Source organism: Simochromis diagramma, unplaced genomic scaffold (assembly GCF_900408965.1).
Source record: "Simochromis diagramma unplaced genomic scaffold, fSimDia1.1 OVJJ01000656.1, whole genome shotgun sequence".
Taxonomy (NCBI): domain Eukaryota; kingdom Metazoa; phylum Chordata; class Actinopteri; order Cichliformes; family Cichlidae; genus Simochromis; species Simochromis diagramma.
The window spans coordinates 3,027,038-3,052,222 of record NW_024387038.1 but is presented as its reverse complement, the minus strand read 5'-3'; the positions used below and the strand labels follow the sequence as shown (position 1 = coordinate 3,052,222).

Genomic DNA, 25,185 nt, shown 5'->3' with positions numbered 1-25,185 from the left:
TATCCATGCCTTTGCTACCAATTCAATTTTATTTATATAGTGCCAAATCACAACAACAGTCACCTCAAGGCGCTGAATATTGTACAGTAGATCCTACAATAATACATACAGAGATTGATTGAGGTTGATTCATTGATTCACTCAGCTGGATTACTATAATGCACTTTATATAGGGGTCAGTGCTTCATACATTACTCATCTACAGAGGGTGCAAAATACCGCAGTTCGTTTTTTAACTGGCACTCAAAAGTTTGAGCACATTTCCCCTATTTTAGCTTCACTTCACTGGCTGCCCATTCCTTTTAGGATTCATTTTAAAGTTTTTTGCTTTTAAAGCCCTCCATGGCCTAGCCCCATCTTATCTCTCTGAGTTGCTACAGCCATATACACCCACCCACTCTCTCAGGTCAGCTGATCAGCTGTTCCTGAACGTACCCAGGACTGAGCATAAACTTAGAGGAGATTGTGCTGTTTTGTTTTTTTTGTTTTTTTGTTTTTTTAGAAAACTAAACGGAAAGGGCATCCGGTTTAACATTACGGAAACCAGGGTGGTGAGTAATGGTGAATTTAAAACTGCTAAAAAACATGGATCATCTTGCATGTCTAGAATTTAACTTTGACATTTTGTAAGGAGCACAGATTTGTGTTTTTTCCAGATCACAAAAGGCTGTCTGCTACTTCACCAGGTCTTATTTTTCCAGCATCACTTTCAGCTGATTTTACTTGAGTTGCAGTGAAAGTCTCTGGATATTGATGTTGTAGGCCTTCCCACAGTTTAAGCCTCTATATACACCTGGCAATATGATTGTTTGTAATAATTCAAATATATGTAGACACTAAAGCTGGTGCGCCAGAATGTCGTACTAGGGAGGTTCTTTTAAATACAAGGGGGACGTGAGCAAGTCAGAAACCCAGGGCACAGATATGCTGCAGGAAAGCACAAATAGCACAAACTATTCTACAAAAACGTAAGCAATAAAATGTTGCCATTACACTATTATCCCCCAGGAATGAACAAACAATTTTAACAAAACTTATAAAATGTAATGTTCCTTGTGCACTGAAATCCCCCACAGTCCCATGATCCCATTGTCCTACAAAGCCAGGGTGAATATTCCTTGTAGTTGAAAACAGGGGAGCAATGTTTCTTTTGAGTTGGGACCACGCAAGCCTGGTCCCAGGAGGACAAGGAGGAGCCTCACATCTCCGTCTCGTCCCTCCACCAGGCTCGTCCCATAACAGCCCAGCTTGTGCTCTGCACTCGAGCCTCTCACTCCATTGTCCGGGCACTGGTCTGGCTAATAACCATGGCGACCTTCCCTCAACACGGCTGCACCCGGTAAACAACAGTGGAGACACTAGTCACAAATGCAGGCAGAGGTGCACCTCTGCCCTGCTGTCGATCACACACGTTGTCTCGTACTGTCACCATTCCTGCTGTCAGAACTGGGTCGCTGCGTTACGCCCCTGACAATTGGGCAGAACAACCTTTCCAACACCTGGCTTCTATCTGTTCCTTGTCTTCGTATATGGGCCTCCTACAGTGCTCAGCCAGCTTCTTTTTAAACAGGTCCTTTTACCAGCTGATAGGCCACCTCAGGACACACCGGTGCCTCAGCAGATGATCGCAATCAGCCAATTTGTCCCATGCCCAGCTAGTCCACAGTGGATTAAAACAACTTCATATAAAACACTAAAAACATGCAATTCAAACATCAGAATAAAATCTTACAAATAAAAACTACACTCAGAAATAAACTCTAAAATCAGAACAAAACCAATTATGAAAGACAAATACAAATTTCCACTTTGTGACATATACATCAGAAGTCGCTACAGTCACTGAGATGGAAATAAGCCAATAAAGTCTGTCCTTAATCTTCTATATTTCTGTGGAACTCTTGAAGCTCACAGGCTTGGGCTTAAAGTTCACATATATATATATATGTATATATATATATAAGAAATCAGTGTCATCTTAAAATGTTGTGACTAGGGGCAGGCGGTATTAATGGTATAACGCAGAAACGATATAAATTTGGCCCACGGTAGAGATTTTGACTATACTGCTCCACCGCGATAGCACATGTTGATGGTGTCGTCAAGCTGCACATGTTTTGGTTGAAAGCATCGCATCATCTGCAAATTATGCCAGGCAACAGTAATATTAAAGAGATAAAGCACATCTTGGAATATGTGGAAAGTGAAAAACTGCGCTTCCTCCACTTCCGTACTATTAATTCATTAATGTTGAATTCTCTCGCAGGTGCTCTATTCCCATGTTGTTGCAGTATATTAATAACTAATCTCGTAATATGGATGGATTATCTCAGCTGTTCTCCTGACTGAAGTTTGGTCCGTTTACAGCATCCTCCCATGTTGCATTTATTCCTAACCATTGGGAACCCTCCCGTTAATTTTTATCGAGAATACAGTATACAGAAGAAAATAATATATCCCGATATATATATCGTTACTGCGCGTGCTTCAAATTATACCGCATTATAGATTTTTGGCCATGTTGACCTCATTGTAGCGACCTCATTTTTGATCAAAATAGTTAGGTTTTGCCAATGTCCAGCAACCTTTCCTTAAATTTTTTTTGGTTTCGGTGTTTTTATTTACCAGTCATACAAAGTTCCAACTCTTTTATAAAAACATAAAAGAATACTGTTTCTGTGTTTCAATTAGAAATTGGAAATGAGGCATCATCCAGATGTTTTGACGCTGCTGTTGAAGAGATTTAAGTTTGACCATCGATACCAAGTATACATGAAAATAAGACAAGCGGTGATGGTTCCTAAGACCCTACAGATATCAGAGGTATACTGAATATTTAATTATGCTGTCATTACTTTTTATTTTCTGATTCCTGATACTAATATATCTCTTTTTTTTACCCATTATCAGAACCAGACCTATGAGCTTTATGCATTTGTCGAGCACTTTGGTGACTTGAGATCTGGACATTACACCGTAACAATCAAATCTCAGGATGATGACAGATGGTACAACTTCAATGATACCTATGTCAGAATGGTAAGCCAGATTGATTTTGCTAAACTGGTATTTTTACCAAGACATGAATACTTTAACACAAATTGATGCAGTTTTGTCCTTGATAGAAAAAAGTATTTAACCTATAGATGATCATTTTTGTATTATTTTCATTAACAGCTTCCAGAAGGACCATTCCAGCTTGACAGAAGTAACACGTAAGTTTTTATCTGAATTTTCTTCCAAAACAAACATTTACTGAATATTAAACTGACCCTGCTTTACTTTTACAGTACTAGATCCAGTAGTGCTTATCTTCTGTTCTACAGGAAAAAGAAAAGTAAGATGGGAAACATTTCTAATGAACTTACAGATGTGTCTGTAACTGATTGAATCACACTGGCAGTTTGAAATGATTTTGACTGATTTCATTTCATTTCCAGTGCATGCTGCAGACACACAACACATCAGTGAGGCACCCACTGGTGGAGCTTCAATCTATAAGCAACAAGAACAGGTTGTAAAGACCTCAGAGCGAGATGAAGGTGAGGCAGCAGGCATGGACCATAACCTTGTGGACATACAAGGAAATAATCAGGAGATGATAATGAATGAGAGATAAGAGATAAGATAAGATAAGACAAAATTTTATTAATCCCTCGGGTGGGTTCCTCTGGGAAATTCGGTTTCCAAAAGCACAGCACCGACAGAAGTTACAGAGTTACAGAATATTATATATATATACACACACACAGACATATATAAATACAGAGACATATAAAAATAAAATATACGAGGGGGATAAATAGAACTAGAAAAATTTGCATTTCCTGCGAAAATGCAGTGTGGATGCTTTAAAGCTGAAGCTGTCTGCAAAAACTAGCTGAAAAAGCTGAAACGTTGCAGAAATTGTAAAAACTTTGCAGAAGCAAAAGAACTTTGCTAAAATGTTATAACTTAGCAGAACTGCAATATCTTAGAGGAAACATAATACTTGGCAGAAATACAATAGCATAGCAGAAATATAGTAACTTGCCAGAAACATGATAACTTCTCAAAAATACAAGAATTTAGGAGAAATAGTATAAGATAACAGAAAGAATATATTTAGCCAAAAATACTTAAAGATTACGGAAACACTATGATTTAGCAAAATAGTACAACATAGCAGAAATACTGTGATTTACCAGAGACACTGTGATGAACTATGAATATTGTAATTTTAAATTAATACTATGTTTTAGCACAAATACTATAATTTGGCAGAAAAACTATAATTTGGCAGAAATACTATGATTCAGCACAAATACTCTGGTTTAGCACAAATATTATAACATAGCAGAAATACAATTATATAGCAGAAATGCTATATTTAGAAAGAAAAATATAATATAGTAGAAATACTATGATTTAGCAGAAATACTACAATATAGCAAAATAACAATGATTTAGAACAAATACTATGATTGAGCAGAATAGTAATAACTTAAGTGAAAATACTGGAAAAGTAAAATGACAAGCTGAAAAAAAAAACAGAACATGGTTAAGCTCTCTCAAAACTAATTATTGTTCACCTGTGGGGGAAAAAAAGAAATACAAATAAATAAATACAGAAATGTACAGAGAGAGACACACACACACAGGGTCTATGCCAGTCAACCATTCTGAATATATTATATTTTTATCAAACAATGAGATGCTGCCCTAAAGAGGGTCTTTCTCTCTCGCGCGCGCACACACACACACACACACACACACACACACACACACACACACACACACACACACACACGGAGAGAGAAGCAAGTTTCTAGGTCAGTCAAGCAGCCTGGGAGCTGCTGAGTTTGAATCCACCAATCAGAGAGGCTGTGTACTTTTTCCCGCCAAAACAGGTGCACACAGGCAGCACAGAGACAGGATTTTTGTAGTCTATTTCTCATAGTGAGGATTCCCCTCAAACATATGGGCATAATTACCTAACCATAGGGGTTAGAGCGGTCGTTCTTAGATCGTTTTGTTCAGAAGAGAAGGGGAATCGTCAAGTGTTGACAATTTATCATTAAAATATGAATTTTTAGAGATATATGACATGGATGACGGGTTGGTTTAGAAGCCACGAAGGCCCCAATATGCAAATTTGAATGCCTCAGCCCACATATATGATTGGCTGGCTGGAAAGCCGTGCAGGCCCTGATATGTAAATTTGAATGTCTCAGGCCTCACAGAGGATTGGCTGCCTGGGGACCTGGCAGTAATATATAGAAATAGTATGATTAAGCATAAATACTACATTTAGTAGAAATACTATGTTTTAGCACAAATACTATAAAAAGCAGAAATACTATATTAAGCAATATAAAAATCCTATAAAAAGCAAAAATACTGTACTATGATTTGGTAGAAAAACTATAATTAATCAGAAATACTATATTTGGCAGAAATACTATATTTAGCACAAATCTTATAAAATAGCAGAAATAGTATGATTTAGCACAATAGTAATAACTTAAACAGAAAAATTGGAAAAGCAAAATGGACAGCTGAAAAAATGCTGAACATGCTAAGGGTCCCTCAAATATACTTGTTAAATGAAAAAAATCGGCAAAAAAATATATAACAGAGACACAATCACAAATATGTACACATAAGGAAACACACATGCACAGAGAGACACACACACAAGATCCAATTCAGTCAACCAGTCTAAATATATTGAATTTGAATCTTAGAATGAGATCATCCCATTAAAAGGCTTTCTCTCTCTCTCTCTCTGTCACTCACTCTCTCACACTCTCTCTCACACACACACACACACACACACACACACACACACACACACACACACACACACACACACACACACGTAGAGGGAGACAGAAGCAACTTTAGTTCAGTCAAGCAGCCTGGGAGCTGCTGAATTTGAATCCACCAATCAGAGAGGCTGTGTACTTTTTCCCGCCAAAACAAGTGCACGCAGCACAGAGAGACACAGGATTATTGCAGTCTATTTCTCATAGTGACGACTCCCCTCAAACAAATGACCATAATTTCCTAATCGTAGGGGCTAGAACGGTCATTCTTACACCGTTTTGTTCAGAAGAGATGGGGGAATCTTAAAGTGTTATCATTAAAATATGAATTATTAAAGATATTTGACTTGTAATGCACCATAACTGAGTAGAGCGAAGCAAAAAGTGCCTTGACTTGCCCTCAAACAACACTTTCTAACTCTAAATGTATTTGGAGTATCAATATCATTCTTTCACCGTAAGAGACAGCAGGCTTTGGTGAACAGTCATGGAAATTTTCAGGTCTCTGTAGAAATCCAACAAAAAGTTATGACGAGAGAAAAAAAGTGGCTCATTTCCAGAGTTTGAAATCTGAAGAAATCTGAGCGAAGGATGAATTTCCTACCCTCAAACAAGTCTAACTCATTTCAAAACGGTAATAGGTGAGAAAGAAATTCTTGAATTGTGAGAGTCAGGAGTGTCTGAAGATATACTGGGACAAGCCTCATGTCTTAACTTTGTTTCGTTAAGGAGATATGACGATTCGAATATGCCTCTCATTACAGAAATCAAGCGGTGATTTTGAACAAGCTCTCCATTGACTTTCTATGGAGAGTTTTCCGACTTTGTGTTGGTCTGAGGAGATTTGCAAAAATTCTATAAGTCCCACAACAATGATAGTGACGTTTCCTGAAAGCCAGCAAAAATACCTACGTTTTGATGTATAATTTGTGGATGTTGAGTGAAAATTGAGCAAGTAGCAAGAAGTTGTTCGGACATGAAGAGAAGACTGCAAAACCTTTAGTGGCACACTGGAAGCCAAGAGCATAGCAACCATAACAACGCATGTATTTTGTGAAAAATCACAATTTTGCAACTCAAAACTTTAAGAGGGATAAAAGTAAAACAGTAAAAGATTTGAAAAAGCTAATTTATACCTGAATAGCCCAATAATTTGAGAACATTTTAAAGTTTGAATGGTTGTTCTACGTGAAAATATGAGGAAGTACTTAAGTTTCAAAAACAAGTAAATTTTAGCAGAATTGCAGAAGTTTCCCATTCATTTCAAATTAAAGGAAAAAAGCTTAATATTTTAAAAAGTATAATAGTGAAAAATACCAAAAGATATAGCCATCATTAGCAGAAATAGCAGAATAGTTTAAAATTTGAACGGTGAAAATAGCACAAAAATTGTGGAAGTAGATCCACGGCGAAAAGTGTACGGAAACACCAAGAAGAAACTCAATAGTGTGGATGCTTAAAGCATCCACACAATAAATAGGAATAAAAATAAAAATACAAGTGAATTGCACATTTCAAGTATTGAGGTCTATTGCACCATTGACTATGGTGCAAAAATATTGCACAAAAGGTATTGCACAGTGAAGTGAAGAGGCACTACAGCTTAGTTGTTCCCCCTCCTTTGTCCTCCTGTTTCCCCTCCCTCTCCCCTCCAGAGAGGAGTTAAACAGTTTGATGGCGTGTGGGACAAAGGAGTTTTTAAGTCTGTTAGTTCTTGTCTTGGGGAGAAGCACTGAACAGACTCTTCTGGTTGTTAATGGCCGTGTGCAGAGGATGCCCAGCATTGTTCATAATGTCCAGCAGTTTTTTTTAGTGTCCTTTTCTCTGCCACTGTCACCAGAGTGTCCAGCTTCATGCCGACCACAGAGCTAGCCTTCCTGATCAGTTTCTCCAGCCTGGATGAGTCCTTCTTTGCTGTGCTGCTCCCCCAGCACACCACAGCATAGAAAAGTACTCCAGCAACCACTGACTGGTAAAACATCCTCAGGAGATTCCTGCAGATGTTAAAAGACCTCAGCCTCCTGAGGATGTACAGTCGGCTTTGGCCTTTTTTATACAGTTGCTCTGTGTTGCATGACCAGTCCAGTTTATTGTCCACCCACAGCCCGAGGTACTTGTACTTGTTGACCACCTCCACCTCCTCCCCCTCTATCTGAACCGGCAGTGGACCTTCTCCGGACCTCCCGAAGTCCACAACCAGTTCCTTAGTCTTTGAGGTGTTGAGTTGCAGGTGGTTTGTGTGATGTAGAGAAATGATGTAGAGAAAAAAGATGAAAGTAAACAGGAAAAGGAGAAAGAAAAGTACTCTGCAAAAATACAGGAAAAACAAAGACATAAAACATGTAGACAATGAACGCAGTGACCAAATTACAAAGAAAAAAAAACTGATAACCAGTAGTCTGATGACCACAAGAATGATGCTGAGCATCATCAGGATGCAAATTTTAAAACCAGAAAATGCAGTGATCACCAAGATATCCAACACAGTCTGAAAGTGGAACAAGATGAAGAAATGAGAGAGTACAGACTAAGAGATAAGGACAGGCAAATGATGGTAGTTGTAATGGTAGACAGTAAAGGCATAGCTGAAGCCAATAGAAGTAAAACCACAGATGGGAATAGAGAATTAGTAATGCATAAGGATTCCTGATATGTTTTAAACCAATGTGAGAGAATGATGAAGAGCAAAAGAAAAATGATAAGCAAGGTAAGAGAGATTGTGAAGGTGCATAAATAAGACAACAAACAAAAAGACTTTTGTGAGATTAGAGAAGGTCTAAGTCAAAAGTTATTAGCTGAAAACAGATACGAGGTGATTATAGTCACAGCACAACAGAATCAGGGACAGGAAGTGATATACAACTGTGTGGAAAGAGAGATCATCACTAACTTAAAAAAAAAAAAAAAGACACATAGATATGGTATGAAAAGAGAGCAGTGTTTTTGTGAACAGTTTTCCAGGAAACAAAGGACTCATGGAGAATCAGAGAAGAAGCACTGATAGTAATGTGTCATGTGGTCACATGAATGAAATCAACATGATATATTTTTACACTAGGTATTTTGCTAGTGCCTATTCGTGTAAGTGAAAACACTATGCGCTGTTCACCTAGTTTATCTTTCACAGAAACAGTTGTACAATTTAAATTGATCCTTGATTATCTCCTTTTAGCCAACAAGTACCATGGGTTAGAAAACCAAGGAGCAACATGTTACTTAAACAGTGTGCTACAAGTGCTATTCATGACCAAAGACTTCAGAGAAGCTGTGACGAGGTTTGTTACAGAACTTAAAATATCCAAGATTTATCCATATTTAAAATGAATAAACATTGGAGTGAACATGTAACACCATGTGACTAGTTTGTTTAATTGCTGTAGGAACTCTGGAAGAAGTCAGTATATTGATCACCCTCTTGACACCTTGTTTCATAACTTAAAGAAAAATACAGCTTACACACGTGAAATCAGTTCAAAGCTGGACATCAACTCAGGTACAGTAAACATTATTAAACATTAAATACACCTGGTTTTTGTAAAACTGTGTCAGTTTACCTGTTAAGTTGCTGCAAATAAGCCAGTTTTCTTTGTGTTAGCTGGCTCATTAAAATGACATGTAATCAAAACCTACTATACATATACAGTCCTGATCAATGGTTGAAACATGGCAAAAAAATAATATTTTGCATGGTTGGATCTTAACAAGGTTCCAATTAGAGCTTCAACATGCAAGAAGAAGAAATTGTAGTGAGATAAAACTTTTTTTGTGCATGTAATTTATTGAAAACAACTCTTAAACTTAAACAGGCTTGTAAATCCCCCCCCCAGAAAAAAAAAACAAACTGAAATGAAAGTTCAAAACATGAACTCGGTCATGAGGAGCTCCACCGTTATTGTCGATCACTTCAGAAATTTGTTGCGGCATGCTTGAAGCGTTTCCATGAGGTGTTTGGGAACATTTCTCCCAGTGGTGAAGATGGCTGCAAGAAGGGCATCTACTGTCTGAATCGGTTGTCCATTTTTGTAAACTTCCCTTGCCAACCATCCCCAAAGATTCTCAATTGGATTTAGATCAGGGGAACACACAAGATGGTCCAAAAGGGTTATGTTATTCTCCTGAGAGAAATGGTAAATGGCCTGTATTTGTATAGCGCTTTTCTAGTCCCTAAGGACCCCAAAGCGCTTTACACAACCAGTCATCCACCCCTTCACGCACACATTCACATATTGGTGATGGCAAGCTACATTGTAGCCACAGCCACCCTGGGGTGCACTGACAGAGGCGAGGCTGCCGGACACTGGCACCACTGGGCCCTCTGACCATCACCAGTAAGCAATGGATGAAGGGTCTTGCCCAAGGACACAACGACCGAGACTGTCCGAGCCAGGGCTCGAACCAGCAACCTTCCGATTACAAGGCAAACTCCCAACTCTTGAGCCACAATCGCCCCAGAGAAGTCCCATGTCCTACGGGCATTGTATACTGTATTGTTCTCCTGTTGAAAAACCCAGTTGGTACCACACAGACGAGGGCCCATAGTCATGAGGGATGCTCTCTGCAACATCTGGACATATCCTGCAGCCATTTAACGCCCCTGCACCTTCTGAAGCTCCATTGTTCCACTGAAGGAAAAAGTGCCCCCTCCACTGTGGCTCGCATCTCAAGTGGGATCTTCTTGTCATGCAGTAACGTTGGAAACCATAAGGAAACCATATTTGTTGTTGTAGCCCTTCACTCTCAGATGCCGTCTGATAGTTATGGGGCTGTAGTCGGCACCAGTAATGCCGTTAATTTGGGACAAGGATCGTCCAGTCTTTTGATGGACAGCGCACTGTATACCCATTAAACTAGCGTGGAAAATTGGCAGTAAACTAGCCGACATTAATCAGTTACTCTTTACTTATTAGGCTGTTTTTAGGATCCAGTGTGTCATTTTATTCAGCTAGAGAACAATAGAAAAGCTTTTGTAGTTAATATTGAAGCCATTAAATATCATAAGATATAACAGGAAAAAAAAATCTGGCAATCACACTTTAAAGATCTTAGATTATCTGGTAAGAATACCTCTTGACTTGGTTGGCTATTAAAAAAAACAAAACAAAAAAAACACAGGCTGCAAGAAATAGCTCTATGTCTGAGAAAGAAGTGCTTTTACAGAAATCTTTAAATCTTTGCTACATGCACACTACCTGTCAACAGTTTTAGATCATCGCAATTCCAACTGTAATTTGAAATTCAAACTGTTCTTATCCATTCATTTTCTTGAAATGGCACAAAGGTAATGAGTGAACTGCCAGACACTTAAAAAAAGGTTAACCAAAACTAAAAAATAATGTATATTTTAGAATTATACAAAAAGGTATTTTGGGGAATTGTAAAACTAATGTTTTTAAAAAAAAACTGTGGTATCCCTGTCAGCATTATTTGAAGAATATTTGATTGCAGAAAGTGGTGTGTTTCTTAAATAGAAAAAAAGAAAAAGCTACAGAGAAATTGCGGAGAAAGTCAAGTTGTTAGTGAGTACAGTCTCCTTTTATTCTGATAGGAGAAGATCTGGTGGACCCAAAGCCACAACAAAATAAGAAGAAACGTTTTTGAGAGTTAACAGCTTAATAGGCGGCTCACAGGAACACAGCTTAGAATACAGCAATCTGAGTCCAAAACTCTGTCGGCTTCAGGTCCCAAAGCCAAACGACTACTGCAGCATCACTGAGGGTTAAAAACTGTCTAAATTATTTTATCTTAAATAAAATGGTCAGTGTTGCTGCTTTACCAGCTGTAACAATAAAGTTTAACATCCAGGCATCCATGAAAGCAAAATTGGTTAAATTTAACGGAGTTAGAAGTTAGCAGAAAGTTAGCTTGCTAGTTTCAATCTAAACATGATATAGCATGTTCTGACTGAGAGATTTCTGAAAACGTTAAAACGTACAGCTATGCTTGCTTCCAACATAAATGAAGACAGAAAACTAAACAGCAGTGACGTTTGTAGGGTTACTGAAGTTGGACTAGCTGGTATAATGATGTGCTATGTGATCGCTAGCAACACAGCTTTATAAGCATAACGTAAACACAGTGAAGCTAGAGGATGAATGCTAACCTTTTTCCACTTGATAAAAGTTAACGGGGAGGGTTCCTGATGGTTGGAGAGAGTCAGGAGAACAACTGAGATAATGTGATGTGATCAGTGACATGTGTATGTGTGTCTGTGTAGGAAACAGAAGTCAGCATTCATGCTAAAAATCTAATCACTCTGCTAAAGATCTAATCATCTTGTTAAAGATCTAATCATCTTGCAAAATGACAATCATATTGATCCACAATTCCCTGACAGTAATTGTTGTAAATAAGACTGAGTTGCAGGTTTGACAGGTTGAATTGCAGCAAGAAAGCCAATGCTAAGATGTCAAAATGAGAAACTATTATTGACTGATGAATCAAAATTTTAAGTCTTTGGTTCATCTCACAGAATTTTTGTACACTGTCAAGTAGGTAAAAGGATGGTTCTTCAGTGTGTGACATCAACGGTCACACACTGAAAGTACCCTGATACTTTGGGGCTGTTTTGCTAGCCCCAGTGTTGGTGACTTCTGGTGTGCAAGTAGTTGGTCAGGGGTCCTTCAGCAAGTTAATGTCCCAAAACATAAATGCAATCTGAATCTAAAGAATATTTGGTTTTACAAAGAATGGGAGGAGTGTGTTGAGCAGATATATTTACCAAAGATGGCTACTTTGAGTCGAAAGTTCCATATACTTTTTCGTTTATAAATGGATTCCATAATGTCTTATTTAACTTGAACTGTTTATTTGTTCTATGCTTTTGTGTCAAAGTACAATAAGATATTGAACTGCTTGAAATTCAGTTAAGATTTCAGAAGAATTCGGGTGTTCTAAAATTTTGATGGTTAGTGTACCTGAGTCAAGTCCTACAGGTGGGTAATACAAAGCGAAATTAATACTGTAGGTTAGCAAGGGGATGTGGATTAAGGAAAAACACACTACTGTACCATGTGGTGAGGATGCAACAAAGCACACGGGGAGACTGCAGCAATACATACAAACACATAACAAGAGGATAGTGGGAACTCAACTGGGGATGTTGCTGTGAAGGTTCTCAGTCATCCAGGTCATGGTAATCCAAGTATCTTGGAAAGAAAAGCGACTCGACTTTGAGTTTCTCGCAAGGGACAACTCCCACTTGGGCTTAAAATCTTGGACTCTTCATCCACTGGTTTTAGAACTGAAGAAGGTTCTCAAATGAGAGGTGTAATGTCTTCAAGAAACTCAAAGACATCTAGTCACTTTTCATTCCAATCTTCTTAGACCAACTGGGGATGATTAATAAAGACAACACAAGGGGAAGCAAAACTGAACATAAAGTACATGAGATGAGCGACTACAACATAAAACGGAAGTAACTGAAGACTAAAAACACTGGAAAGTGAAGGGGACTTAATAAAATGTGAGAAAAAGGGATGAGTACAAATACAAGACACTATAAGTAGACACTAGGAAAATAAACCAATTCACAAGAGCCTAATTAAAAAAAATTAAGAGAGAAAATACAAAACTCACAACATTGAGTAAATGACCCAAGAACCATGATACGATCAAAGCTTTTTCTAGCAAGACACACCCTAAGAAACCAAAATGGTAATTAATGATACTCTGTGTATCTGTGATGATGTATGCAGTTATGAATTTACAGTAAAGCACTGTGTTCAATGGGTGTACCATGGCTGTGGTGGTCATGCGCAGTGTTAAGTTACATGTAGTCTAGCAAAGTTACATTTTAAGCTGGTAGGAATCATTTACTAAATTCAAACTGTATACCCACTCTATACTATGAATGTGTAAACTTATAGATACAGAACATATTGTGAGTTTGAGAATTTATTCCCCACACTGAGCCGCTACAACTGATCTTAGTGTTCTCCCAACTGACTAATGTCTGTGAAGGCAGTCGTACACAAAACAACATAGTTATTTTTAAATAAGTTGAATCAGCACTTCAGCTTTTATCAGGGTATTTTTTAACACAAGTATCTGGACCTCTATTTAAGTAAAGAATGTCTGTATTTTTGCCACCTCTGGTCACCTGCACACACCCACATAGCAAAATTGGTATGGTCCGGATCTGGCCCACACAATGTGCTTACACATGGCCCACATACCGCAAAGAATGACAGCCCTTTGGTGGCCCAGATGTGGTTTGTCAAAGGTGGCCCACACACAGGCCAGCACGAGGCCAGTTGCAGACACACTGGTGGCGCTGTGCTGTCCCATGTGTGGAGCGCAAGTTTGATAACATCATGGAGAAGCTCACGGCTCCCCAATAGGAGATTGAGAGACCAGTGTTGGACTATTGGAACAGCTTTGAGATTCATATGAGTTGTTCGCACTAAAGTAAAAAACACCATCACTTCATGCGGATACCCTTTCAGCGCCAGCTGCGGTCTCAAGGCTGGAGCCAAACAAAAACACCCTGATAATGACTGTGTTTAGACTGTTCTTCCCATTCCATGCAAGGCCATCTGGGTTGGCTGGAAGACTGTTTACTTAGCCTGGCAGGGTGAAGGACACTGTCTCAGCTGAACTCTGGACACGCACACACATACATATACACTGATATGCACACACTCATCCCCCGTCCCTTTACAAATGCCTTGGAATGGTAGCGCTGGCCAGGATGGCTGCTGTGTTTGCTTCGGATTACTCCTCACCCCCCACCCAACCCTGTGGCTTGTCACGTGTTCCATAATGTTGTGCTGTGGACATTTATGTGCTTTTTTGTGCAGAGGAGTTTTTTTGTTTCCTGTTCTCATGCTGTCCTCCCACAGGAGCCCAGCATGAGTAGAGGTCTCTTTTTTTTTCTTCCTGTACTTTCCCATTGTAGTGTATATTTCAGTGGGGTTTTTTTCTGTAACGCTACCGATCTCCAACCTGTATCCCCATGTGATGTCTGTGTTGTGTGTGTAAGGTCGGGGGGGGGGGGGGTCCCATTTCACTGCAGGGCAACCTGCACGTGGCGAATAAAGCCTTGATTGATTGATTGATTGATTGATTGATTACCTCTGGCAAACCTGGTCTGGGCTGCCAAAGGGCCGTCATTCTTTGCGGTATGTGGGCCATGTGTAAAGTTGTGTGCAACCACGGGCCAGTTGCAGACACACTGCTGGCCCTGTGCTGGCCTAGAACAGTTTCAGTTCTGGCCCAGAACAGTTTCAGCTCTGGCCCCAGATGTCAGCCTAATGTGTACCTTAATTAAGCCATGTAATAACAACATGTGCATAATAGTGCAAAAGTAACATGACGAAACTCTGTTCAGACAGTGAATGGGCTGATTCTTATATAGCATTTTTCAACTCTCCCAGATTACTCAAAGTGCTCTACACAACATGCCACATTCACCCAACCACACACTTTCTCTTAACCAGTGTTGGGTAAGTTACTTTAAATTAGTAACTTAGTTACATTACTAGTTACTTCTATCAAAAGTAACTCAGTTACTTCAAGTTACTCGTTACTTTCAGAGTAACTAGTTACTAGGGAAAGTAACTTTGGTTTTACTCAGAATTCTCTTGTTAATGTGTTGCTTCCGTAACTGGATACCCAGCAGGATTGCCAGTCTTCTAGCTTGCTTACTTGCCACAAGTGCACTGTGCCACCTACCAATAGAAAGGAAAAAATAATGTGCACATTGCCACGAGAGAAATCCCACGCCTGATTCTATCCTAGCCTGCTTTTTACATCCAGCACAAAAACTGCAGTCGTGGTACTTTCGATTGTACTCAGAACTCGGAAATCCTGCCTTCTGAATAGGAAGATGTAGGTAACACCAGACTGCAGATGAGCTGCATACATGGCTGGACTGGGACAAAAAAATCGTCCCAGGCATTTTGACTAGAGACCGGCCCACCATTTTAGGAAAAATCATAAAGCCTTTGAATGAAAATAAACACTGTTGTGACAGTGATGTACACTGTTCTGATGGTATATATGTATCAATCTATCAATTGTTTGTTGTAAGACTCAGATAATTATTTTTTTAAAAGTGAAACATTTTAAATGAGAATAAGAAAGTATTTCCTTGTGCCCCCCATTTCCCTGTTAATGCCCTACATGGACCCCTGGCAACACTTTGCTAGACCCGCCCCTGCACAGTTACCAGCTGTCAGCTACTTAGAAAAGGATCCTGGTGTTATTTATCTCTCAGAAACAGTTCATAACTTCTCTTCAACTCATTCATGTCACCTAAAAGGTAAACCTGTTTCTCCATCACCTGTTCAGCTCTGATGATTCAGTAAGGACATCTCCTGGTTTCATCTTCATGTTTCCCTCTCACCACATATTCAAACCAACATCATGATCAGCAGGTTTACAGCTGTGGCTCCAGCAAACATCAGCTGATACTAGAAATTAATATTAAATAAATTCTAACAACAGCTGATCAAGCTTAAAAGTGCTGCTGTTGTTTAGCACGACATCCGCTGGTTTCCTCTTTCTGGCGCAAAGTGGGCGATAAATAAACAAGAGAGAAAAGCCGATCAGCTGATCATTGATCAGTTTCATGATTGAAGTAGAAACAGGAGAGGGAGGGGAGAGAATGAGAGAAGAAGAGGCAGCTGTGCAGCAAAGACAGAATAACTCCAGCTTTGTGTATTTTTCATTGTAGCTGATGTCCGGGAAAAACTGTGTTCCTTTTCACCTCAATAAGAAACGCGTAATATTTTCTCTGAATACGAGACGATTCCATTTTTTACGGGACGGTTGGCAACTCTAATAATTAACCTTATGAACAAAATAAAGTTCAACATCAGTAACATAGCACCACCCAGCTGTATAGAAACTCCGTCATGCTAGCTAGCACGCAGTACGGAAAAGTAAGCATAACGAAAATAAACTCCACCTAAACTTGGTTCATATCTGACCCAGATGGACTGCAGGTTATAACTTCTTACCTGAAGTTCAGTTCACCTGACACTCTCGGACCAGCGGCTGCTTCGGGTCTCTCCTCTTGCCTCCCTTCTCCTTCATCCACCTGCTGGCCTCCACCACTTGCTAATGTTATTGAATCTGTGGAAGCTCCGCGATAGCCACCACACGAAGTACGAGCCTATCTAAATCCCAGTAACAAGTAACGCGTTCCTGGTTTTGGCATAATAACTAGTTACCGTGCTCGTTACCACAATAATAACCTAGTTACTGTAACACGTTACTTAATAACGCGTTAGTCCCAACACTGTTCTTAACTGAGTGCTTCCTAACTACATTCATACTCACGACATGCAGACTGGGGGAGCGAGGGATCGAACCACTCACCTTCAGTAGGTGACCTGCTCTACCACCTGAGCTACAGCCACCCACTAGCAAAGATGAGTAAACCCTCACTAGGTTTTGGACAGAGGTCGGTCGAGTATCCAAAAATTGTACTCAAGTAAGAGTAGGATTACTTTAAAATATTATTACTCAAGTAAAAGTGAAAAGTAATAGTCAAAAACGTTACTCAAGTAGGAGTAAATAAGTACTTGGCGAAAAGACTACTCAAGTAGCGAGTAACTGTTTGAAATGTCCGATTTATTTTTTAAATAAATGCTATCAGACAAAGAAAAATTAATAAATGTACAAATTTTAGTATTTTCAAAAGGAATATATGTAAAAACATCAACAAAATAAGGCACAACAATTTTACTTTCTAGATTTCAGTTTTTCACAACATAAAACCTATTTAACCAATATCTATCAGTAAATAATATAAATATATAAACAGTGCAAACAATTTCCAGTGACAAGATATGCTGTAAACTTTATATTAATTTTTTGCTTCAAATGGCACAGCAGCCTCAGAGAAAACATTAGAACGAGGCATCTTCAACATATGTACATACAAGGCAGCTCAGTTTACCATAAGTTGTATGGGTGTGCATCTATTTCTGCATATTTAGCAAAAATGTGCCATTTCTTAACTCAGTGAGGTGATGGTTAAGCTTCAGCAGCAGTTTGCTCTCAAGGTTCTTTCTGTGAAGCTGTAACTGTTTAGCAGTGAATAGGAGTCCTGCATGACTAAGAAGTCCTTCACAAGCTCCAGATGCAGGAAGAGCTGTATTGATTTTGATGGACAGCTTCTTGACTATGCAGTTATGAAACGTAACTTTAACCTCAGCCAAACCGATTTGCTCAGTTGTAAATAAAACAGCGAAGTAAACGTGACCCGACAGACAGAACCTGAGTGAATGAAGTCCAGCGTTTAACCACTGAGAGCTAAAACTCAGCTGAGGTTTCAAAGCTGTGTGCCGGTGATCAGCCGCTGATGAAGCTGGTTCGCCTATAAAGTGCTCTGTAAGGAAACAAGCTCCAGCAGCTCTGCGCTCGGGGAAAACACTATATTTACTTATCTTGTGCAGAAAAATGCGCTGACATTGCTTTATATCGAGTACGGGCTGTCCAGTTAAACTGTGACTATCACCAGATAACGTAGGCGTGTTTCTTGAATTAGCAGCAGGTGTTAAACAGCTGACAGATGAGGAGGAGAATGCATGCAGGTAAACTGAGGGTCTGTTGAGCTGATCGCTGGTTTCATGAGAAAAATGTCAGCTCGTTCTTTATGTTACAGAAGCACAGAGACACAAGACCAGACGGAAAGAGACGATCGTTCGGTGAAAATGAGAATCTGTGAATGCAACATGTGGAACACGGAGAGTGGAATATGTAAACAAACCGGTTAACGTAATCCCCTCGGTGCACTCTGCATGCTAATTGGTAGCAGAGCTAGTGAAATCTCTGAAAACATCTGAGCACTTTTGCAAACATGTTCTATGTTGACAACCTGACCAGACATACGTCGCGACATTCGCGGCTAAAACACTGTTAAAAGTGTAGCTGGTGACAGAAAAACGGGGTATTTTGAAAATTACACCACCACCAATGCTGCCTGTGATTTGATCTGCATTCTGGGATACCTGGCTGCCCCAAGTCTACACAAGCAATCGATTATCTAGGATCGACCTGTTTTGACTTACTTTGCACGGCAACCAATCAAATGTTAGAGAAGCTGCATGGGCAGCGTTAACCCCGCCCCCTGAGTTTGATGGGTGAGGCTGACAGATAAAATTATTTCATGATGAGAGCCAGGCGCCAGGACTGCCAAAATGAAATAAATAAATATATCATTAAATAATTAATTAAATGTGTCAATAATTAATTAAAATGTGAAATACATAAATAATTAATTAAATGTGTCAATAATTAATTAAAATGTGAAATACATAAATAATTAATTAAAATGTGAAATACATAAATAATTAATTAAATGTGTCAATAATTAATTAATTACATGTGTCATAACTATTTATTTAATTAATTAATTCCAATTTTAATTAATTATTGCCACATTTAATTAATTATTTAATGGTGTATTTAATTAATTCATTATGGCAGTCCTGGCGTTCCATACTTGATGTGAGGAAAGCCATGCAATAGATCCACACTTCCAGTAAATGGACATGAAAGGTACCTCTCCAGCTCCCCTGCTTCTGGCTTTCCTGACCCCATGGATCCATCATCTTCAACGGTTAGGCTGCTGTTTGTGCTGGCCTCATCCAGCTCTGAGTCTAGGTGATGTCTGAAGTTGAGACCTGTGGAAAGATGTATGGTTTTCAAAAGAATTAGGTCTGGTCATTATAGTACTGTATACACTGCCAAGCTACGGATGTTTGTTTGGAGCTAGCCTCCAAAAGCTGGCCATACACTGTGCGATTTTTGGCCCATTTTGAGACGATTTTTCAGTACAACCGTTTTGGGGATCGGCCCGAGCTTTGCCTTAATTGTGTGTGCATCGTGTAGTATACATGGGGTAACGATAAGCAGTTAACACCTCACAACCAGCTCCCAATCATCAATCATTTGGTCGCAAGATAATCAAACCTGTTTGAAATCCTGTCGCCCCCAACGCAGCCTCTCACACTGCGCACGCACAAACATAGAAATGAAAGTGAAAAGGCGGAGCAGCACGGCAGTGCAGCATGTGATCTGGACACAAGAGATGGAGGTACAACTTGTAGGATGAGGCAAGCTCATCCGAGTACGTAAGCGTAGAGCTGCCACCCAGGCAAAATAAAAATAGAGCTATATCGAGTTATAACGTGAAAAGTTTATTGTTCTAACAATATACTTTTCATGTTTGTACAATATACCTTTCACGTTTGAACAATATAATATACAATATAAATATTGTATATAATATTTATGAATATTAAATATTCATAAATATTATGAAGCAAAAGGGCCACCAGTGTGTCTGCAACTGGCCTTGTGCTGGCCTGTGTGTGAGCCACCTTTTGCAAACCAGATCTGGGCCCCCAAAGGGACGTCATTCTTTGTGGTATGTGGACCATGTGTGAGCACATAGTGTGAGCCAGATCCGGACCAAACCAATTTTGCTATGTGGGCTGCCATGACACCAGTCAGTTAGAAGTACCAGCTTGATCCCAGATCACGGCCAGACGTGTTTTCTATGGGCCTGGGCCACATAAACCAAACCATAATCGGGCCAGATATGGCATGGCATCGCATAATGGGCCTGGCCCATATCTGGATGACATACATCTTATCATGCCAGAAGTCAGCCAGCAGTGCCGGCTTGATACCAGATCCGGGCCAGATCTGTCTGCTATGTGGGCAATAACTGATAACAGGAAAAGGAGGAACTAGAATGACCGTAAATAACAGCACTGCCTAGTAATCTACTGACTCACACACTGAGCTGAAATATGTGGAAATTAGTAAAACAAAATTTGGTAAATATATGGTTTTTTCTTTCTTTCTTTTTTTTTTGGGGGGGGGGTGCCATTTTAATTATGTTACTAATAAAAACCATGTCAGTAAATACAGTGGGGCAAAAAAGTATTTAGTCAGCCACCGATTGTGCAAGTTCCCCCACCTAAAATGATGACAGAGGTCAGTAATTTGCACCAGAGGTACACTTCAACTGTGAGAGACAGAATGTGAAAAAAAAATCCATGAATCCACATGGTAGGATTTGTAAAGAATTTATTCGTAAATTAGGGTGGAAAATAAGTATTTGGTCAATAACAAAAATACAACTCAATACTTTGTAACATAACCTTTGTTGGCAATAACAGAGGTCAAACGTTTACTATAGGTCTTTACCAGGTTTGCACACACAGTAGCTGGTATTTTGGCCCATTCCTCCATGCAGATCTTCTCGAGAGCAGTGATGTTTTGGGGCTGTCGCCGAGCAACACGGACTTTCAACTCCCGCCACAGATTTTCTATGGGGTTGAGGTCTGGAGACTGGCTAGGCCACTCCAGGACTTTCAAATGCTTCTTACGGAGCCACTCCTTTGTTGCCCGGGCGGTGTGTTTTTGGATCATTGTCATGTTGGAAGACCCAGCCTCGTTTCATCTTCAAAGTTCTCACTGATGGAAGGAGGTTTTGGCTCAAAATCTCACGATACATGGCCCCATTCATTCTGTCCTTAACACGGATCAGTCGTCCTGTCCCCTTGGCAGAAAAACAGCCCCATAGCATGATGTTTCCACCCCATGCTTCACAGTAGGTATGGTGTTCTTGGGATGCAACTCAGTATTCGTCTTCCTCCAAACACGACGAGTTGAGTTTATACCAAAAAGTTCTACTTTGGTTTCATCTGACCACATGACATTCTCCCAATCCTCTGCTGTATCATCCATGTGCTCTCTGGCAAACTTCAGACGGGCCTGGACATGCACTGGCTTCAGCAGCGGAACACGTCTGGCACTGCGGGATTTGATTCCCTGCCGTTGTAGTGTGTTACTGATGGTGACCTTTGTTACTTTGGTCCCAGCTCTCTGCAGGTCATTCACCAGGTCCCCCCGTGTGGTTCTGGGATCTTTGCTCACCGTTCTCATGATCATTTTGACCCCACGGGATGAGATCTTGCGTGGAGCCCCAGATCGAGGGAGATTATCAGTGGTCTTGTATGTCTTCCATTTTCTGATGATTGCTCCCACAGTTGATTTTTTCACACCAAGCTGCTTGCCTATTGTAGATTCACTCTTCCCAGTCTGGTGCAGGTCTACAATACTTTTCCTGGTGTCCTTTGAAAGCTCTTTGGTCTTGGCCATGGCGGAGTTTGGAGTCTGACTGTTTGAGGCTGTGGACAGGTGTCTTTTATACAGATGATGAGTTCAAACAGGTGCCATTCATACAGGTAACGAGTGGGGGACAGAAAAGCTTCTTACAGAAGACGTTACAGGTCTGTGAGAGCCAGAGATTTTCCATGTTTGAGGTGACCAAATACTTATTTTCCACCCTAATTTACGAATAAATTCTTTACAAATCCTACCATGTGGATTCATGGATTTTTTTTTCACATTCTGTCTCTCACAGTTGAAGTGTACCTCTGGTGCAAATTACTGACCTCTGTCATCATTTTAAGTGGGGGAACTTGCACAATCGGTGGCTGACTAAATACTTTTTTGCCCCACTGTATACATATACCTATTTGGGACATTTCATTTTATAAGCTTAGCAAAGCAATGATTAAGTCAATTCTCATGTTGCTTTAAACATAAAAGAACAATAAGCTTTATTACCTTAATACTAGTATTAGCTGAGTAATGTATCTGATCAATACTAAAATATGAAATACCCAAGGCCTAGTACTGGTACTCAATTGGAACTGGAAAATGGTAGAGTGGTGCAGCCATTGTGCCAGGTGGAGTTCTTTGAAAACTGAAACTCAGATTTCATAGAGCAGAGAAACTAGTTTGTGCTAGAGTCTTTTTTTTTATTTTTTATGCAGTGGTAGATAGTAGTTGAAATGCATGGTATGTATCTGTTCATCTTATTTTGTGATCCAGTGCTTACATCACCTGTTTTATCTTATTTCTACAATCTCTAAAAGAACTACACAGATTCACACATATGCAAGTAAGAAAGGCCAGGTAGAAAGGTATCCTAAATGCAACTGAGGTTTTTAGTGTTTGTAAAATGACTGTTGAGCATAGCTTATTGTGCTTACTTTAACCTAGATTTGAAATATTTGAATGTTTTGAGTGAAAATATTGTTTTTGGAAAGCTACAATGATTCTGTGGTATTTGTTTAAATATTCAAATCATTATCATGATCTTTTTAACTACACGTTACATTGACAGATGTGTTATAGCATTTTTTTCTTCAATACCTCCACTGCTCCAGTGTCCGTACAAGGCGACGCTGCTGAGTGCTTTGAGAAGATTCTGAGTCTAACCAGTCCTGAAGCCTCACAGGTAAAGACTGCAGTTTAGATATTACAAATATGTAAGTTAAATTTAAAGTTAAGCTAACAACCTTTGTGTGGTTGTCTTTTAAGATATTCCAGGGAGTGTTGACACACAGGAACAAATGTTCTACATGTAGTACAGAGACAGGAACAGATGATCCATTTTGGACTCTACCTCTTCAACTGGTGGAATCTGACATCAGAGACTACAATGTGGTGAGCAGTGATATGTTGTCTACCTTTTTAATGCATTCACACTTTGCTAGAAGATATTAGTTAGAGTAATTATGACATGGTCAGTATAAATTAGACATGTGCATATTTTGTCAAGTATTTCACTATTTAAACAAAACTTCATTTATATGAACATTTGCACAAATTATGTGAAATTATTTATACCAGTGGTAGCATGTTTTGATGGGTAGATGCGACCTTTTCATTTGATCTGTTAGTGAATTTCAGCTTTAAGTGACATGAATATATTTTTCAGGCAGATGCCGTTGCCAGATATTTCAGTCAATCAGATGCCGGTGGAGTAAACAAGCTATACTGTGACGGATGTGGGTGCAAAAATGATGCTGCTATTGTAAGTTATGATTTTATTAAATAAACAAACTAAGAAGATAAAATTATTTTTCAAAGAAGGGTCCACAAAGTACTGGCTTCTTAAACAAATCTAACTACTTTTGTAAAAGAGAGATGTAACACTTACCAGTTAGTAAGCACAGAGACAGGGACTCATGGGGATGACTAAGTGTGAGTTGACTTTATTTATGATTAGTCTTTTCAGACTGCAATCCCACATTCATTGCTCCAGCTGTTCTGCTGCCCAGCTTGTTTTGAGCTCTCATCACTCCCAGAATGTTCCAGAACATTACTGGAATAGCATGCTGGGACATGGAAGGAGATATGTACTGAAAAAAGGGAGACAAGATTAGACAGTTGTTGTCTCCTGTGTCCACCAGTCTCTCCTGGAACTGCCAATGAACACACTGCACCACTTCTCCCCTGAAACTACAGCCCGTTCTCACTCCCGAGGCGTATCATACTGACATTTTGTCACGCGAAAGGTGACCTTAGGTGTTCTTATGGTACGCGCCGGGTTATGGATGAAATCCAGTAGAATGACGTCCTATACCTAACCTTATCCCTAAGCATAACCTTGTTCCTAACCTTAACCAGCTCTTTAATAATGTAAAATAGTGTTTTCCAAAGCGATTTTAAGAAAATGAAGGAACATGTGTAAATTGAGTCCAAACGGTTCTCATGTTTTCTCATTTTTGGAGTCTCGTCAGGAACGTGTTGGGTACCCGAAAGCATAAAATGTCGACGATTTGTCACCTAGCGTAAAATATTACACTTCGGGAGTAGAGTTGGATGTCTCGAGACCGGTCTTGGTCTCGAGACCACTTTTACGTGGTCTTGGTCTCGTCTTGGTCTCGACGGACTTTTGTCTTGGTCTCGGTCTTGGTCTCGCTGTTTCGGTCTTGCGTTCTCAAATCGACATAGTGTTCGGGAGATTTGGAGTCAACCATCAGCGGAGCGGGGGTGGCGGCTTACTGGGCTTAAGCCCAAAAACAACACACAAAGCACAGAGCGCACCGTCGTAAATTCCCCCTAATTTTGGTATGATCCGAGCTCAGGCACTAGGCGACTGAGCGCAGCACCCATGTGAGCGAGGGGGGAGAAGCTGCTGCCTGCGAATTTGCTGCAGACAGAGGAGAGCTTAAGTTTGACCAGGTACCAAAGCAAATCATTCGTACTGAACTAATAATGTAAATATGACGGTGTATCACAAAAGATTGATATCAAACTGATCACTTGGTTGCGTTACTTGCTCTTCGAGTGAATCAACAAATGGATAAATAAAAAGCCGAACAGCAATGCTGATTTTTTAGTCTTAGCTTACATTTCATATTTTCAGTTGTTACCCTCCACGGCTAAACAAACTCTCTAAATCGGTTTCAGTTGTGTACTGATGAACACAACAATGGACATAAGGAGCTTCTTTCAAAGAAAAAACTCAGGTAGATGTTATTTTATATATTATGCTTTGGATGTTGTTCAGTATATCTATGCAAAACAAGAGGAATTTCAATACACAGCAGTATAT

At 39.7% G+C, this 25,185-nt stretch overlaps 1 protein-coding gene across 6 annotated transcripts in view; it reads left to right on the top strand.

Moving 5' to 3' along the window:
* Window positions 1–25,185, top strand: part of LOC120741012 (ubiquitin carboxyl-terminal hydrolase 21-like) — a 52,663-nt gene that overhangs the window by 10,272 nt on the left and 17,206 nt on the right. For 3 of the 6 annotated variants that reach the window (XM_040043603.1, XM_040043600.1, XM_040043605.1), the window contains 10 exons: window positions 2,692–2,823; window positions 2,911–3,039; window positions 3,178–3,215; window positions 3,291–3,337; window positions 3,441–3,542; window positions 8,980–9,082; window positions 9,188–9,300; window positions 23,009–23,079; window positions 23,163–23,288; window positions 23,563–23,658. In XM_040043603.1, the coding sequence (XP_039899537.1) occupies window positions 2,692–2,823; window positions 2,911–3,039; window positions 3,178–3,215; window positions 3,291–3,337; window positions 3,441–3,542; window positions 8,980–9,082; window positions 9,188–9,300; window positions 23,009–23,079; window positions 23,163–23,288; window positions 23,563–23,658 (957 nt within the window). The remainder of the gene's footprint in view (window positions 1–2,691; window positions 2,824–2,910; window positions 3,040–3,177; window positions 3,216–3,290; window positions 3,338–3,440; window positions 3,543–8,979; window positions 9,083–9,187; window positions 9,301–23,008; window positions 23,080–23,162; window positions 23,289–23,562; window positions 23,659–25,185) is intronic. The other 3 variants (XM_040043601.1, XM_040043602.1, XM_040043604.1) reach the window with 3 other exon arrangements.